This window comes from Gossypium arboreum, chromosome 12 (assembly GCF_025698485.1).
Source record: "Gossypium arboreum isolate Shixiya-1 chromosome 12, ASM2569848v2, whole genome shotgun sequence".
NCBI lineage: Eukaryota > Viridiplantae > Streptophyta > Magnoliopsida > Malvales > Malvaceae > Gossypium > Gossypium arboreum.
The window spans coordinates 1247358-1265876 of record NC_069081.1 but is presented as its reverse complement, the minus strand read 5'-3'; the positions used below and the strand labels follow the sequence as shown (position 1 = coordinate 1265876).

General features: G+C 30.9%; 2 protein-coding genes and 1 pseudogene across 2 annotated transcripts; all 3 read right to left on the bottom strand.

Annotated features, from left to right (window-relative positions):
- Nucleotides 1-7184: 7184 nt before the first annotated feature.
- On the bottom strand, nucleotides 7185-9510 carry LOC128285208 (glutathione S-transferase APIC-like). Its single transcript, XM_053022602.1, has 5 exons — nucleotides 9503-9510; nucleotides 8290-8434; nucleotides 8183-8217; nucleotides 7506-7542; nucleotides 7185-7334 (listed from the first exon to the last, which is right to left on the bottom strand). Exons 1-5 carry the CDS (start codon nucleotides 9508-9510, stop codon nucleotides 7185-7187), a joined length of 375 nt encoding a protein of 124 aa, XP_052878562.1.
- A 1193-nt stretch (nucleotides 9511-10703) lies between these two features.
- LOC108465983 (autophagy-related protein 18a-like) lies at nucleotides 10704-13843 on the bottom strand. The gene is made up of 4 exons (XM_053023593.1): nucleotides 12812-13843; nucleotides 12375-12573; nucleotides 11638-11764; nucleotides 10704-11021 (listed from the first exon to the last, which is right to left on the bottom strand). The coding sequence occupies exons 1-4, from the start codon at nucleotides 13544-13546 to the stop codon at nucleotides 11015-11017; spliced, it is 1068 nt and encodes a 355-aa protein (XP_052879553.1). The 5' UTR covers nucleotides 13547-13843; the 3' UTR covers nucleotides 10704-11014.
- Nucleotides 13844-15721: 1878 nt separating this feature from the next.
- Nucleotides 15722-16572, bottom strand: LOC108465927 (protein SRC2-like; annotated as a pseudogene).
- Between the last annotated feature and the right edge of the window lie 1947 nt (nucleotides 16573-18519).

Here is an 18519-nt window from a genome sequence, read left to right as displayed (position 1 = left end):
ATAAACGACGCCGTTCTGGCGTTGAGGTCCCTAGTGCAAACAGCACCGTTTTGCTTTGCTATTTAAACCAAAGTTTTTTTTTTCATTTCTTGTTTCTTTCCTTAAAAAAAACAAAGAGCAGCCCTTCCCCTTTATTTCTTTTCTCTGCTAGGGTTTCTCAACCCATCATCGCCATCGTAGGACCGCCACCATACACGGTGGCCGAAGTTCCTAAAAGGAACCTTTTTGGGCCAGTCAAGACCTTCCAAATCTCAATCCACGGGTCAAATACCCAAACTCCCCACCAAACACGAAAATAATGGAAAAAAAAGAAAAAAATAAAGAGAGCCGAAACGCCGATGATATTTCCGGCAAACTAAGGTTAGGCCGCTCCGTTGCCTGGAGAAGAGAACTCCCACTACGGCATTAAAAGTGACTAATTTCTTTTCTTTATTCTATGCTTTTTGTTAAAATAGATTTAAAAAAAAATTAAATGAGCATAAAAATAAAAGACCAACAGAAAACGAAAGAAGAAAAAGAAAAAGATCAAGATTAACACCTTTTAATTTCAGTTCTATTTCTTTTCTGATTAGCTATTGTGCGTGTGTTTTACAACATTTGGTTTCTGGGCTTATATAGCCGAAAAATACACTTGATTTGATTTTTGTTTAGCCTTTGTTTCTACTGTTTTTTTTTTCTTTTTAGTTCCCGTCTTCTTTCTTTTTTTTGCATGTTTGCAGGTCGGGAAGGAGGTCAAAGAGGGCAAATTTTGCCGTTCTGGTGCAAGGTCGGCAGAGGAACTACCCCTCGAGCGATGTGCAGGTTGAGGTGCACATGGAGGCTGCAGCGCCTTAGGGCATTAAGGTTTCTTGGTTGTTTTTAGGTCTTGGGCTATTTTTCTAGACTAGGTTTTTCTAGGTTTTTATATTTATATATTAAATGAACCCAGGCCACACTTGGGATGATGAACATCCTGACCATCAAGTCATCACTTGGGATTCAAAAGTATAATAATTTATTTGAATATAATAAAAGTATAATGATTTATTGAAATAAAATAAAAAAAGTTGAAAGGTTTATTTAATATATTAGCCCTGCATTGGACCGACAAATTTTACCAAAATTAATTCTTTCATTTTTGTTTTTTTTTAAATAAAATGACCTTACAATTTTGATTAATTACAAAAATAACTTACTTTTCTGATTATATACATAAATGACCTAAAATGAACAGTAATAGTTGGTGGAACCAAAGAGTTTGGTGCTATTAACATACCACGTTAGCCATTGGAATAAAAAAATAATTTTTTTGGTGGAACCATGTATAATGGCACCACATGTATAAATATCAGGAAAATACTATTATTTATAAAAAATTTGAAGATTTAAAAAAAAATCATTTTTTTAGTGGAACCATTAAGTATGGCGCCACCACCTTTTTAATGTGGGTATTTTTTTGTTTTTTTTTGGGGGTTTTTTAAATTTAAAAAATTGTAATTTTATTGGGTGGATCTAATTAGAATGGCGCCACCATTTTATTTATTTTGTGCCAACTTTTTCAATAGTTTATTATAGTTATTATTTTTAGTTTTTAAATTTTTTTAAAAATGTTATTTTATTGGGTGGCTCAAATAACTGTCAATTTACATAATTTAAAAATTATATTTAAAATATATATAATTTTACATTTTCATCATTCTAAGATAAATTTATTTAACTTACAATATATAATTTTACAAGACGAGCAACTTTCTCGATACTAAAAAAATTAAACTATTTTGTTCAAGGCCGACAACATTGTACATTACAAACAAAACATAATTAAACGATTTTGTTCAAAATCGATAGCATTGTGTCTTACAAATTGAAAAATAAATTATTTAATCGTAACTTTCTCGGTGCTATTATCTTGCAGATCGAATACTATTAATATTGATGATCTCACTTGTGCAATTGGATTTGGGATTCCTTAAAACATTTAAACATCTCGTTAACCTAGAGAATCCTAAATATTCCATCTGTTGGCTGCATAACTAATTTGAACCCATTATTGAATAAATAACTGGCAACCAAAAATAACCATTAAACATAAAAGTATAAAAAAAAAACACTCCTCATCTCACTCCCCTTTATCCTCTGACATGATATAATTAACAAAAAAATTCTCCATGTTAGAGTGATTTGTCATTAGGTTGGGGTTATATATAGCTATTTGATCCCAAAGAGAATGACTCCACCAAATAAAATATCATGTTTAAAATTTTAAATTAAAAAAATACATTTTAAAAGAAAAAAAACATGCACAGTACACTGATGACGCTATTCTATATGACTCCACCAAATAAAATATTATTTAAAAAAAACATTTAAAAGAATTCATACAATGAAGTGGTGGTGCCATTTTAAATAGCTCCACTCAATATTTTTTTTTTAAAGTTCGAAAAACTACAAAAAAAATACCCTGACACATAAAAAATGGTGGCACCATATTTAATGGCTCCACCAAAAAATAGATTTTTTTTAAAGCTTTCACATTTTCATAAATAACAATATTTTCTTGATATTTATACAGGTAGTGCCATTCTATATAACTCCATCGAAAAATAATTTTTTTTATTCCAGTGGCTAACGTGGTATTTTGGTATATCATTAGAAAAATGGGTCATTTTCATAAATATTTTTTTTATGCAGATAATGTCATTCTACGTGACTCCACCAACTTTTATTATTCATATAAGGTCATTTATGTGTATCACTAGAAAAATAGTTCATTTTCATAATTAATAAAAATTTAAGGTCATTTATATATATATATATATATATAAACCTTCATCTTTCTTCTTCTTTTGACCAAAGCACCAAAGTCTGTTATTTTATTCAGCCAACAAACCCCTTAAACAAATAAAGTAATTGAAAAAGGAGACATGGTATTTTTTTTATTAGATATTTAAATCACAAGTCATCCCTCACAACATAGTGGAAATAAGAGATAAAAAGTTGGATGTTGTGTAATTTAGATTTTAATTTGAATGCAAAACAAAATCATTAGGAAATTTTGATTTCACCTAATTCAATTTTAAATTTAAAAATACTAAATCATTTAATTTTACTCTAAATTTAATAACATATAACTAAAAATAATGATAAATTACGCATAATCTTGTTAAATTATTAATAAGATTACGTTTTTTCACCTAACTTCAAAAAATTATAAAATGATCATTTAATTATTTGATTTTTTTTAAGCCACCAAGCTATTAATATTTTTTGAAAAAAAAAGTCTAATTAGTGAGTTTTAAGTGATGATCCAATGATGGGTATGATCGATCAATGCCTATCAACGAGTAGAAGAACATACTTTAGATCTAAAGTTTGAGATTAGAGAAGAAAGCTATTTGAAGTTTGATTCACAGATTTATGGCATTCAAAGTTATTTCATGAAAAATAAAAAAACTAACTAATAGAAGAGAAAGGAAATAAGAACTTTCGATTGGTGAAGACAGCATAAACTAAAAAGACTATACAATAGCGATTTTAGCAATCAAGTGACTTAAATAAAAAGCTTCGAATAGTCTAATAATTATTTTATATATTTTTAAAAATAAATCATTAAAATATAAAATTTAATAATAGGTTATAAAATGTTGGGTGCAATTGACCCTAAAAATGATAAATTAACTTTTGCATTTGAATGGTAGGCCACTAGCGGCCTCCTACTCCCCAAAATGCACATTTTTTCTTTTTAATTATTAGTTTAGGATATTTAGTATTTGAATTTATCAAGTTTTCTAAGATAATTTCTGAATTTTTAGTCCATTTTAATATTGTAATTTGACATTTTTTTATAATTTAGTTCATATAATTACGTTAAAGAAAAGAAATCTCATAAAGTACATATTTCGATTGGTCCCTTCAGATGCAAATAGTGTTAATTACTTTAAAAAACAAAAAAAAAAACAGTGTTAAATTGCTTAAAATACGAAAATTAATAGAAATAGAGGTGAGTATTCGATCGAATCGAGTGAAAAAATTTCAAGTTAATCAAGGTGACAAAAATCTCATTTTATCATCTTAACTCGATTTGAATTTTTTTTCGAATCGAGTAAAATGAAATGAAATTCAAATCGAGTTGAATCGAGTAAAGTTATTTGAGTTAAATTAAACAAATCAAATTAAGATCTTGTTACAATATAACTAATTACATGTTAGAGCATATAAATTTGAAAAAACTTAAAATAAAATAAGAAAAAAAAAGATACTTAAGTATGATAAACTTGAATTATTAATTAACTTATTTAGGTTCCTAAAATTATTATTTTAGAATTTTTTAAAATTTTAACTTTCTTTATATATTCTTTAGAATTTTTAAAATTTTAAAAATATAAAATTTTTGGAATTTTATAAATATTTTGATTTTTTAAATTTTTTGTTGAGAAGACTAATTTGCTCATTTTCAAAATTGATAATGACCAAAGTGATATTTATACCAATGCCGAAGAGAAGAGTTAAAAAGTTGGGCTTCAGTCTAAGGTAGTAGATTTTTTTTGAATTTTTTTATTTCTTCTGGTTGCGTTCTATAATAATTTGATTTTGTTTGTTGGATATCTTTTTAGGGTAAACTATTAAAATAATTATTTTTGTTTATTTCAGATTATATTTTAGTCATTAATATTTGAAATGTTATGTTTTGATCACTTATAATTGACCCGTTAACAATGTAATCGTAAGTTGACATGGCACGTTAAATTATCATTTTAAATAAAAATTTTAGGATAATTTATACAATCGATCCCCATATTTTTTCGTTTTGAGTAATTTAGTTTTTTTTTTAACTTTCCTTTTTTCTTTTCCATTCTCATCTGCTTCTTTCTCTGTTTTTCTCCATTGTCCATTTCTTTTAACGTGATTTTTTTATGTTTTCCATTTGTTAAAACTAATCGATATACTTTTATTTTTTTGAACAATTTAACTTTTTTGAGTGAGTCGAGCTTATGGACTAGTTTTAACAAATGAAAAACATAGAAAAACTACGTTAAAAGAAAAGAAGAAGGGAGGAAAACAAAGGAAGAAGCAGAAGAGAATGGAAAAAAAAAGGGGGGGAAATTAAAATAACACAAAAGAAAAAAATTAAATTGCTCAAAATAAAAAAAAATTTAGGGATCAATTGTATAATTTAATGTAGAATTTTGGTTTGAAATGATGATTTAATCTGCCACTTTGGCTTACCGTTACATCATTAATAGCAATTAATGACTCAATGACTAAAATGTTACAACACGATAGCGTAACATTTCAAACATAAGAGACTAAAATGTAACAATATTAACATAATATATCATCCAAAAATATAGTATAAATTTATTTATAAAACGAAAATAAATAATCGATATTTGTTGAGTCAAGTAATAAGGAGCTTGAAGTTCCTTATGCAAAATCTCAAATTTAAGTACTATGGATAGAGAAAACAACATTAAGAGAATTTTACATCTAATTTAAAGGTTGTTTCGATTTCGGGTTTTACTATTGAATCTGAAACTCCCAGGAAATAGAAAACAAAAAGGCTCTTAAAGGTACTATGAAATATCCAGGGGCTGAGCCTCACCACAAATTTTAGCTTTATGAGGCTATTTTATCAAACTGATCTAAAAAAATTTGATATTTACAAAAATGACCTAGATTCAAAAACAATTACCAAAATAACATGAAATAAACAGTAGATTGGGGTTTTATCCTGTCAATGGCCGGCACCAACTTGTATTTTACACACATGATTGCCTGATGATTGTGTCAGGCTTTAAAAAATTATTTTTTTTGGTTTTGGCCTATCAATGGCTGGCACCAGTATTAAAAAGAAAGTTGAATTTTTTTTGTGCTGGCCTGTCAATGGCCGACACCAAAATACGAGTTTTCAAAAAAAAAATTTTGGGTGCTGGCCTGTCAATAGCCGGCACCAATATTAAAAAAAAATTTGAAATTTTTTTGGTGCTGGCCTGTCAATGGCTGGCACCAGTATTAAATTTTTTTTGTATGCATTATTAAAATTATGCATTATTAAAATTAAATTAAATACTGAATATGCTAATACATACTTCATCCGGATAAAGTATGCATTATTAAAATTAAATTAAAATATTAAATAAGAAATAAAATTATAAAACAATATGTTATTTGGAAAATAACAATTATTGTAATGAGATACATGTTTTATTAAGTATAAGTATTTAAAATTTTATTTTTGTAATGTGATACATGCGTAAATATATATATATATATATATATATATATATATAATCATATTAGTGAATCTGCTAATGCGTACTTCATTCGGATAAAGTATGCATTATTAAAATTAAATTAAAATATTAAATAAGAAATAAAATTACAAAACAATATGTTATTTGGGAAATAACAATTATTGTAATGAGATACATGTTTTATTAGGTATAAATATTTAAAATTTTGTTTTTGTAATGTGATACATGCGTAAATATATATATAATCATATTATTGAATCGCTAATACATACTTTATCTAGATAAAATATGCATTATTAAAATTAAATTAAAATATTAAATAAGAAATAAAATTATAAAACAATATGTTATTTGGAAAATAACTATTATTGTAATGAGATACATGTTTTATTAAGTATAACTATTTAAAATTTTGTTTTTGTAATGTGATACATGCGTAAAAAAATATTTTTTGAAAACTTGTATTTTGGTGTCGGCCATTGACAAAGCCAAAGACAAAAAAATTCAATTTTTTAATCTGGTGTCGACCATTGATGAGCCAAAGACAAAATTTTTTTTTGAAAACTCGTATTTTGGTGCTGGCCATTGACAGGCCGCACCAAATTTTTTTTTAAAAGCTCGTATTTTTGTATACCAATATGATACGATTTAAAAAAAATACCCTGATGCCAGCCATTGATAGGCCAAAACTAAAAAAATTAATTTTTTAAAGCCTGACACGATCATCAGGTAATCATGTGTGCAAAGAGTTGGTGTCGGCCATTGACAAGCTAAAACCTCAATCTACTGTTCATTTCAGGTCATTTTAGTGATTGTTTTTGAACTTGGGTTATTTTTGTAAATATCAAAATTTTTTAGATCAGGTAGGTAAAATAGCCCTTTAGTGACAACCATTTCAATATTCATTTTTCTTGTCACCCAAAGTTAAATTAGGAGCCACTTTGTTGAAAGTCAGCCCTGAAGAAATAACTTCCCACCATGCTTGAACACGAGGATCAAATAGTATATGTAAGTGAGGCGGTGAAGATCTGCCAAGCTATAAAAATCACGGTCTAGGTATTTGCTGTTGCTCAGCCTCTTCTCGTACACATCCAGCACTGCCTAACTTCAATGATCACTGGGTTTGGTGACCCACCTTGCAAGATTGGAATAATGAAGGATTGGTAGAATATTGGGCTGATTGCGGGTGCGAATTATTGGGATTCCACTTCCCTCCATGTCTTTACTAATGCAGGTTCTTTTAGGTTTTGGGTTCTTAGAAGATCACAGTACATAGGTTGAAATTGCTCTAGATTCTGATACAATTTTAAAAGCTATTTGTGGTCATAGAGTATGTATAAACATAAGGTGTCTTTTAAGCAAGTTTCGAGTTTGAATTTTGTGAAGAGAGAAAACAATATTAAAAGAGTTTCTTCCTATTTAATGATTCAATATACCTCGAAAAAAAAAAGCTTTAATAAAACAAGCAAGTCTAATTATGGTTTTAGACCCCTTACTACGTTAAGATTTGAGATTTACTCACTCAAATGTTTCATAATTTGATCATTTATTTTTATATTGTTATTAATAGGTCCAAATTGATAATATTATTAACTATTTTCATTAAAATGATGACTTTAAATTTTTTTGATGTTACATGATTACATCGTATGGGCTACATGAAGTTACAATCAACCATTTTCAACCATAATAAATTTATATATCATCTGAATGCGTAAAGAAAGATTTTCTTAAAAGAATTTAATTCATCACTTTAGCTGTGTAAGAACTAACAAAGTTGTCAATTAGGACTCACTAATAATATTACAAAAGAATAGGGGACAAACTATATCGAATTGAAGAGATTAAATCTCAAATTTCAACATAATATAAAAGGACTAAAACCGAAGTTAAACCAAACCAAAGTCTAGTAATGAAAGATTAATGTTGAAAGAAAAAAAGGGTTAGATCGCCCATCTTCTAATGCAGGAATCTGACCAAAGGGCTGCAATGCATATATTTTTGGGCAAAGTTAATGCATGATTATTGAGATAAAAAAAAAGTATGGGGGGTTTACATTCTTGGTAAGGAAAGCATGCTGCTTATGTTCACCATTGAGAAGACTGATAGGGACGAGCTCAAATTGTGCATCATGCTCATGGAGGCAGGCTAGAACCTTGGCAGTGAGTGCATGTGGACATTGCAGCTTCGTACAACTTGATCTTCATTGTTTGAGAGATGGATTAGGGACAAAGAGACGAGTATTTACTAAAATTAATGAAGCAATATTAGTTTGTTATATATAGATGTGAGCTTTAAAAGCTGTATATCGAGTATTTATATTAGAGGTATTCATGGGCTAAATTGAGCTGAGTTTAGGTTGGGTCTAAGCATAATATTAACATATTTTATGTTTGTCTAAGTTCTTAGCCCGAAATATGAGCTTAAAATTTTACTTAAACCGGCCCATATTTGTAAAAAAATTAATCCAAATCCATTTTAAGTTTGTCCATATTATTTTAATTTTAAAAAATATATTTTATTATATTATTTTAATACTTAATAATTTTATACATTTTTATTTATTGAAAATTTTATGTAGTCATCATAACATTATTTTAATGTTTACATATTAGAGTAGTATTATATATTTAGTATATGTTTATTTATTTAATGTAACATAATATAAGGTATTATAAACTTAAAAATAGGCTAATCTAGGCTCGGGCCTTAAATGTTCAAGTCCAAGCTCGACCCATATTTTAAACCGTCTTAATTTTTTTGTCCAAACTTATTTTTCGGGTCTAATATTTTTACCCAAATCCTCTCAAATTTTAAATAGACTTTCGGGCCTGGACAAATAACCCAACCCATAAACAAATCTAATTAATATGCATCAGATTACCCTTTAAATTAATACATATATATTACTTTTTATTAACTTATGCATTGGATTGGATCTCGGAACATAACTTCGAACGTGCTGTAAACTTAAAAAATGTATAAATTAAAAATATTTTTTTTGTTAAAAGATATATTTTAATTATTTTATTTTTAAATGATTTTGACTTTAAAAAGAAAAGGCAAAATTTTCAGCAAGTCCTTATATGTCCATTTATTTTTTTACTGTTTCACCATGCCTCGTGGCACCTTTTTAGTGGTCCACATGTCAAGATGCATTGAATTTAACACCATTAGATCGAAGTATTGAAAGATTGGATGGAACAAAAATATACAAATTAAAAATATAGATACCATATTAATAATTTTGTTAAAGTATAGGGGTAAACCTTGCCATTATCCCTATGCATATATTATGAGTGAAGGTAAAACTTTTAACTTTTGTTTGGATAAAATTTTTAATTTTAAGTTATTTTAAATTCTTTCATTTCAAAGTATTAATCTATTTATTTATTATTAAAGTGTTTTATTAAATTGGTATTACTCTCTTAGAGTCACCAACTCAGTTGTTAAATTAAGAAGATATTTTTAGTAATTAAAATAAGTTATATTATTTAAGGGTATTTTAATCTTTTTATTTTAAAAAATCAATAAAAATATGCATATAGTAGGATTTGAATATAAACCAATTATATTAGTAAAACCTTTAATTTACCACTCAACTAAAATTTTATTTATTTTTATACAAATTAATTTTAATTATCTCACTTCGTTATTTCCATCAATTGTATATCTATACTAATGTATTGATTGAGTTGGTGTTACAAATTAATTCGATACCAACTTAAGATTTACAACAACTCAATGATAAACAATTAAATCTATTTTTTAATTTTAATATCGTATATATTTTATGTGTGATTATTATTAATTAGTTTCAAGTCATACATTTTATTGTCTATTATATATATTTTTAAACACATATCTTTATTCTAAATTTGTAATTTTCAGATGCATGCGTGATAAAATTTCTAATATCTATAATTATTTTGGTTAGTTAAATATTAATAAAAGAAATTTTCTATTAGAGTTTTATGAAATAAAATTATATTTATAAAACATGATGATATTAAAATTAAAATACATATATATGAGAAAAACATGTGGATAATAATATAAAATATAAAATATATATATTAAAATTAATAAAAGATTAATTACACAAATAGTGACTTAATTATAAAATTTTTTCATTTTAAGCATCTAAAATAAAATGTTTAAAATTTAAGTATAAACATTAATCAATTTGTTCATTTTAATCACTCCTGTTAAAAACTCTAAAGAATTGTGTAACACGCAACACATTACGTCCAATGATTGATCCATGTGTAAAAAAAACTATCATGTCAAAATTCAATTTGAAATGGAACCATATGAATTAAATGAAATTTAACAGAGTTTATAAGAAATTTTCAAAAACCATTTTCGAGGTGAAATTTGTGTTTATTAAAATATTAAGACAAAAAGGTAAAATCATTTACGAAAATTTAGAAATCTAATGAACTCCCTTAAATCTCTAGTCCAAGCACATTCTTAAATAAAAGGAATCCAATTATGAACAGCTGAAATTTATGTACTTTTTCTTAGGAACAATTACGAACTTTACAAAACTATGCTTAAATATATATTTACAGATTGGGAAATGCATTAAGTGAATGATGGGAAAGGAGGAAGTGGACCGTGGAAGATGCCAAATATTTGACCGAATAAGATAGAGAAACATATATTTATAAATATGTATATATAAATGTAAATCTTCAGAAAGCTGCCTCTGGCTTGAGAAAGTTGTGATATTCCAGCTGAGTCATTTCCCCGCCATTCACCGGATCAAATTGGCATCGTTAGAAGCTGCATTCAATTATATCAATTACCACTTTTAGACCCTTCCTATATATTTATCCCATAAAAAATTTACCCTTCAATAAAAACTAACATAAAAAATGTAACAAGACCAAGGGAAAAGGATGCAAGTCAACCCCATGTCATGTGCATGTTAAGTACATAAAACAATTCGTGTACCCATATCATGCCGCATTTTATCGTTGCATTTGTACTACGTTGTGATCATGTCGTTTTTAAAATTGCTAGCTAGAGGGGAAGAGAGAGAAAAGTCGATATAAATATTATCAGGGGTTTTGGCAACCTCAAGGGGAACATTTTGAAGACATCTCACCTATATGCTTCAAGGAAATTTCCTAGGAAAATTTACTCCAAGCAAATTTTACAAATTATGCTCTGACAAACAGATAACTCTAGGAGAGCGGTGGATCAACAACTTCTATGTTAAGGTCATGTTAAGTCACATGATACTTCCTAAAGTTACCCTAAATGTTAGTTTATGGATTCATCAGCATACTAAAATTAGACTTAAACAGCAACCATAGAAAATTTTATACCGATTATTGATAGTTGTTCCAACCAATTTTTTTGATACCATTATTGGTCTTTCGTTTTTCCTTCTTACCTTCCATCAATGCCAAGAATTACCACTGTATTCTTTTGGTGACCGAAAGCAACAAGGTACTGAGAACCTTCAACCAGGCGGAACTGAGCCACTGACCATTCTGAACTGAAGTACTTTGGTAACACACCTGCAAGCAGAAAACATATTTACATGATTACCATGGTACACTCGCCAAAAACAAATAAATTTCTCAAACAACTAATCTCTAGATATATTAGACCCAATCTTGTTAAGGTCTGCTCAAGTGCTAGTTTATTTGCTGCCTGAGTACTTGGTTAAGTCTCCAATATGCAGAAAACCAGTTTAGATGCTCATCATAGTTGCTCAAGAAATTTTTGAAGACAATAATCTCAAATGCCTATTTTCTAGAGCTAAAACAGCCACAACTTTCTTTCATGCTATTAGAATGCAAACTTGCTGAGAAGATATACTTGTCATCCAACCGAAAGTTGTATTGTTTCTCATGCTACGAGTAACTAGTACCTTAGATATAAAAAAAAAAATGGAAGATATCAAAGCTTATTCACTTGGATGTTCTTGTTCCATGGCTTCTATTAATATAATTCAGTAAAGGGAAGCTTAAGCATTTGCATAATCTAATAATTCTAGGGAAAGAAAATGAAATAGTTCAATTGTCAATTTTCACAGATACCCAGTGAAGATTAAACACAAATAGAATTACATTGTTTAAAACAATGAGAAGAGCAAATGCATGGGGCAAAAATAGGGCATTTTACCTTTGATAAAAGAAAGAGATGAATGGGGAGATACAACAGGCTCCGATGTACTTCGTGATTGGGTAGTGCTAGGAGATCCGGCATTAATTTTAAGGCTGAAAACATGGACAGTGCCTTTGTCACTTGAAACTGCTAACCATTGGGCATTTGAAGAGAATGCCAAACTGTAAATTTCAGCTCTATCTGCACCCCTCCTTACCTATGTTCAAATACAAGAGAACTTTCAGAACATAAAAACATTTTAGGAGTAATATACGAAAGTGAGATATTATTATGTTTAATTCTTACATCAACTGCACATTAAAATTAATACAGTGCCAGATGATAGTGCAATAAAAAGCCATTGAAGAGTGGATTTTTTCAGCTGCATAGAGTGCGAGAAAATACCCTATGATGAACTGAAAATGGAGCGGTGTTAATAGCATTGAGTAACATACCTCTTGCAGCAAGCTTCCATCAATGGTATTATAAATGCGAACCAGCGTCCCTTTAGTGCTAGCGGTAGCAAGCAACTGGCCATCCTGCGACAGCGCAAAGCACGCAATTCTCGAATCATGAGCCATGATGAACTTAGTCCTCTTCGAGGCGTAATGCTCCACCCTAACCTGCCCCTTTTGCAATCCAGGGCAAACCAAAACCAATGATCCTGCTCCCTGAGACACCGCGCAGAGTCCTTTTGGATTCGCGATGGTCTCAATCTGGTGTAGGAGCTTTAAATCCACAAAATTGTAAACGAAAATTTTCTGTTCCAAAACGACTATGATTCGGTCCCTCCGAAGCCGAACCGATCTCACTTCCGAACGAAACGAAAGCTCGCTGATGCACCGGCTTTGGTGATCGTCCCAGATCATAACCTTATTAGGCGGGTACTGCGGATCGGGTCCACCACCAACAAGAGCCAAAATATTACACCGAAAAAGCATCTCAACAACCCCGATACCGCCACCGCGATCGAAGTCTCGGCGAAAGATCTCGCGAAATGGATCGCAATTGTAGATTCGGAAGCCATGGTCAGTGCCAGCGGCAAAGCAGCCATGATCCTGGTTGAAGGAGAGGTGGAGAAGAGACGACGGAGCCACGGCTGGAGGAACCGAATCGGGGGGGTTCAAAAGTGGGGAGTGAAAATTAGGGTTAGCATCGGAGTCCGGTTCGGAAGAAGGGTGATGTTGCATGGGAGGGATAGATTCCCGGTCGTGATTAGATTGATCGGTGGGGGAGAGGAAATTGGTGTTAGGATTAGTGTGAGGATTCTAGGGGCCGACGGCGTTAAAAACTAAAAACTAAAAACAAGCAGAGCAAAAGGGAAACAGAGCAAATTACGATGGTGTCCTACTGGAAGAAGAAGGGGAAGGACAATTGTGTCCTTTTCTGAGATTATGGTCCGTCTGGGAACATAGAAAAACAGTAAGAAATTTCTCTTGATGACACGTGTCCATAGAAAATAGAGAATTTTGCTTCGTCGCTACGCCAACTTCCTTGAAACTGAAAGACGGAAGATTTCTGCTTACTTAATTTTGTGTACATTTATCAATAATAAATATTAATTAATATATAAATATATGAAAATACAATTTATTATGCTGAATATGTTTTTAATAATAAAATTAAGATTTATCCTTATAAATTATTTTTACAATTATGTTATTAGATATTGTTTTAAATTAATTACAATTTAATTAATATTATAATTATATATTAATTAAAAATAAAATTTATCATTATAAATAACCTTCAATAATATAAATTTAAGTACCAACTAGGTACTTTTAGACAAGTTAATATGATTAAATTATTTAATCTTAATTGTTATTTCACTTACGAAAATAAACTATTTTAAAATTGGAAAATATGTTATGATAATCTCATCTCAATTAGACAAGTTAATTTTGAACAAGATTCATAAAGTTTAATTTGGTTATATTTGATACGATTTGAATTTATTTTTTAAGTACTAAAATTATTATTTAGTTTTAAATAGAAAATTATTTTAAATATAAATTGATAAAAATAGTTTTAATATTAAAACTAAAAATTTTGAATATATTTTAAATGCACTAGAGGTGGCTTGGCAATGGTAAAACAAAGGCGTGAGAGTCAGCTTGCGATGATACAATGAGAAAGGCCTCCAGTGGGTTGGTTCAAAGTCAATACAGATGATGCACGCAATACCGAATGGGGACATGCTGTTGCGAGGGTGTTGTTTTGTGTTTGATGCTGAGTTATAGGGAGTATACGACGGATTGAAGGTTGCATGGAAACTTGGGGGCAGGAAAGGTTTTATTGGAGGTCGATAATCTCGCGGTTGTGAAGGTCCTTGGTGGCTGCAGCGGGGATGAAACTGAACTGAATGTTGTATGCCGGTCTATAAAGGAAATGCTCAAGCGAAATTGGGAAGTACAAGTGCACCATACCTATTGGGAAGGCAATGCATTAGCTAATTTGAATAAATTATCTAAAGTGAAATATCCGCAATGGAACATGAAAACATCGATGAAGGGGATATGGCTAATCGTTCTACTAAAAAGGTTCGCATCAGGGAGACGGAGGGTGATTTGGATGTGGTCATGGACTCAGTTCCGACTACAGGAAACCTTTGTCATAGAAAGATTGTTTGCTGGGTACTGGACTTCGGGTTGACGAACGAACAAAAGCCATGAATAATTTTGATAGTGAATGAGACTTTGAGCTGTCGGAAACTGACATTGTACGTTCATCGGTTAATGGGATCCCATCAATTTACTTTTCTGAGCAGGTGAATCAAGTCATCATCAAGGACATGGCTTGCACAGTGGTAATCAAACTCCTCTGAAGGAGCATTGGATACTCAGCGTTTTACAATAAGGTGTGTTCTCTTTGGAAACCGTCCCAGCCTTGGCGAAATTTCAAAGCTCAGAAGATTTTGAGAAGGTCTTCTACCAAGGACCTTGGATTGTGTATGGATAGTACCTTACTGTCCAACTTTGCCAATAACATTAATGTCAATTAAATTAATATTTAATTTATTAAAAACATGATTAATTAATCCTGATCTAGTTTGCAATTTGCTAAGTTTGGTAATTAGTCGGCCCTCAATTGAATTATCCAAAGTCAACAGCATTTCCCAATTGCTAAAATCATAAGACTATGTTATAATTTGAACGACAAATATTTTAATAAAATATTAAAAAATTATATCATATTACTAAAGATAACCTCAAACCTCGAATATAAAAATTAAATTAAATCATATTGTAATGAATCCAGATGTAAATACATTTTTATTTTTGGTGCTCAACTTAAATGCAGCATCATTTTATCAAATGAACCATATTTTCAGCACCAATGTTACAAACAGGGAGGTAGCAAACTTAAATGTAATCAGCAGCATTGGCATATGGATCACAACCAGCTTCGTAACTAGCGGCTGCATCAGACACCATATCCCCTAGCAAGATCCCACCGAGCAATCCCCCCACCAATGCTGCGGCTCCCAATGCCAACCCGTCACCACTCTCATTCTTTCTCTCCGGCTGAACAACCGGCGGGTACCCATTTCCCGGTCCCATTTGTGGATACCCTGCCGGTGGTGGTGTAGAATACAATCTAGGCCCCACAGGAGGATACCCAGCGGGTGGTTGTGGATCTGGTTTGTACGCTTCTTGAACTGGTAGCTGCTGAAAACCTACTGGTGGATAACTATAACCAACGGTAGGATAAGCCGGCACAGCTGCATTATGCGGTGGAGGGTACAGTGGATTCATTGCCGTCATAACCAACGGATACGCAGGGACTGCATTAGCTGCTTTCTCCCCAAACCTATATACAAGGTTGAGCTTACCTTTTGCCTTACCCGAGGGTTTCTTAACTGGGAACGTAGTGTACTTAGCAGAGTTACCGTTACCGGCGCTGTCGAGTAGTTCCTTTATGGGAACTCGAGCTTCACCAATCTCTTTGTCACCACGAAAGTGCGGCAACACATGAGCCTAAAAGTGATGGCCAGAGTAGTATTTGTTTGAGCAAGTGACTCGTTGAAGCTAAACAACATGGGATGGTTCCACCTGGGACTGGTCCCGCCGTCTTTGTGCACCGGCGTTTTCTGCTCGGTGGTCGAGTCTCCCCCTGAGACTTTAACGACGACGTATACGTCCATCTTGGAGAGATGTTTCACCTTTTTGAGACCTTCTGCGGAAACTACATACTCCAAGGGTCTCTGCTCCATTATTGTTTCTGATTGTCCCTTAATGTCAATATTTGGCGATGATGATGGTGAAAGTACTGTGTGTGTATATATATATGTATAGAAGGTACGGACAAGGGAGCTTAGTTTTGTGTTGGAGGATGAAATGAAACTTCTTGGTTTCCAACGGGATTGCTTCATTAGTTGATAGTGGAAAGTCAACGTGGAATTTGTTATCCCAAGAAAAGTCAATGTCTGAATAAGTCAGACAGACAGCTGCATAAGATCTAAGTCATGGGTCAACGCCTGTCCGGTTGAAGGCCCCAATTTTGGACATTTAAATGGGCTTGGAGGCCCAATGTTTTGGGCCTGGGTTATAAATAAGGAAGTTAAAACTAGAGGTGTGCATGGGCTGGGCCGGGCCAGGTCCAACTAAAAATTTGGGCCAGTTTGCTAGGCCCAGGCCCGAAAAACCGGCTTAAAATTTTGCCCAAGCCCGGCCCGAATAAAAATGTTAAAACCCGAGCCCTACCCGGTCCACCCATATTAATTTTTATATAATTTTAATATATATATAAACCATCAAAATGTTAAAATAAATATTTCTCAACAAATTGAAAATAAATTTTAAAAAATATGTATACTTAAATAACACTAAAATAGATGAAATTTAACAAGCAAATGCCTCTAAAATAATAATAAAATTAGCAAATGTCTTTAAAATAATAAAAAAATTAACAATAAAATAAGTTTTATATAATATCCAAACAATAACAACAAAATAGTAGCAACATAATAGTAAAATAGTAGCAAAATAGGAGAAAATAATAAAAAATAATATTAAAAAATAGAAGTTTTTTCCATTTAGTAAATTGGGCGGTTGGTAGGCCAAAGCTCAGCCAAAATGCCTTACCCAAGGCCCGACCTATTTTTTAAACGGGCCTTATTTTTTACCCAATCCCATTTTTCGAGCCCATATTTTTGCCCAAATTCTCCCACATTTTGGACGGGCCTTCGGGCCGTTAAAACTCAATATATTTGTCCCATTCCATCGTGTTCATCAGGGTTAGACTTGGCTTAGTTTTTCAATCTTAGGTTGGTCCAGCTGGCCTCAATTTACTGTTCAAAAATTTAAACAATATAGAATGATTTTATGTAAACATTTATATATTTTTATAATTAAACTTAAATAAACTTTTATTTAAAAAATAAGTTATTTAGGCAAGCTGGATTGAGTCGAGCTCGATCTTGGAAACTTTATTGAAATTGAGCTTAAGTTTGATTAGGACCATGAACACATGTATCATATATGATGTAAGATAGAAAAAAATGCATGAAATAATTATATTGTATTAGCAAATGTCATGTTCATTCAAATCATGTCACGTAATCATATTTATAGAAAAAATTAATTATTATATGTGTTTATGTGACATGATTTGAATGAAAATAACATAGCATAATTGTTTTATATTATTCTCTCTCTATGATTTAACTATAACACTTATTAGTGTAGAATATCCTATATATATAGACTTTTTAAAAATATTTATTACATTATAAGTTATTAGCCTTCAAAACTTTTTTTTCCTCTAACCTGTTTGCTTTTTCTCTTTTGTTTTGCCTAGCAGTTGTGTTAGTCCGGAGGTTGACTACTATCCATCTTTTTCTTTCTTTCATCAACCCTTTCTTTTTCTTTCTTATCATTGTTCACTGTATGTGCCTTTTCTCTTTTTAGTTTTGTGGTTATTTTTGTTGTCTTAACAAGTTGTGGTTGACAGATAATGATGCTTGTCGCCACCAAAACTCCATCGGCCACCAACAGTTTCTCTTGAAAAGTCGGTAGTTCTTCGTCAACTTCTTAATCTGTTTCTATCTTTGAGAGTATTTCAGAATAATAAATTATTTCACCAGTCACTTTGGACCCGCATTGTCTTAAGTTATATATATATATATTTTGTTTGTTTGTTTTCCACTGTTTACTTTCAT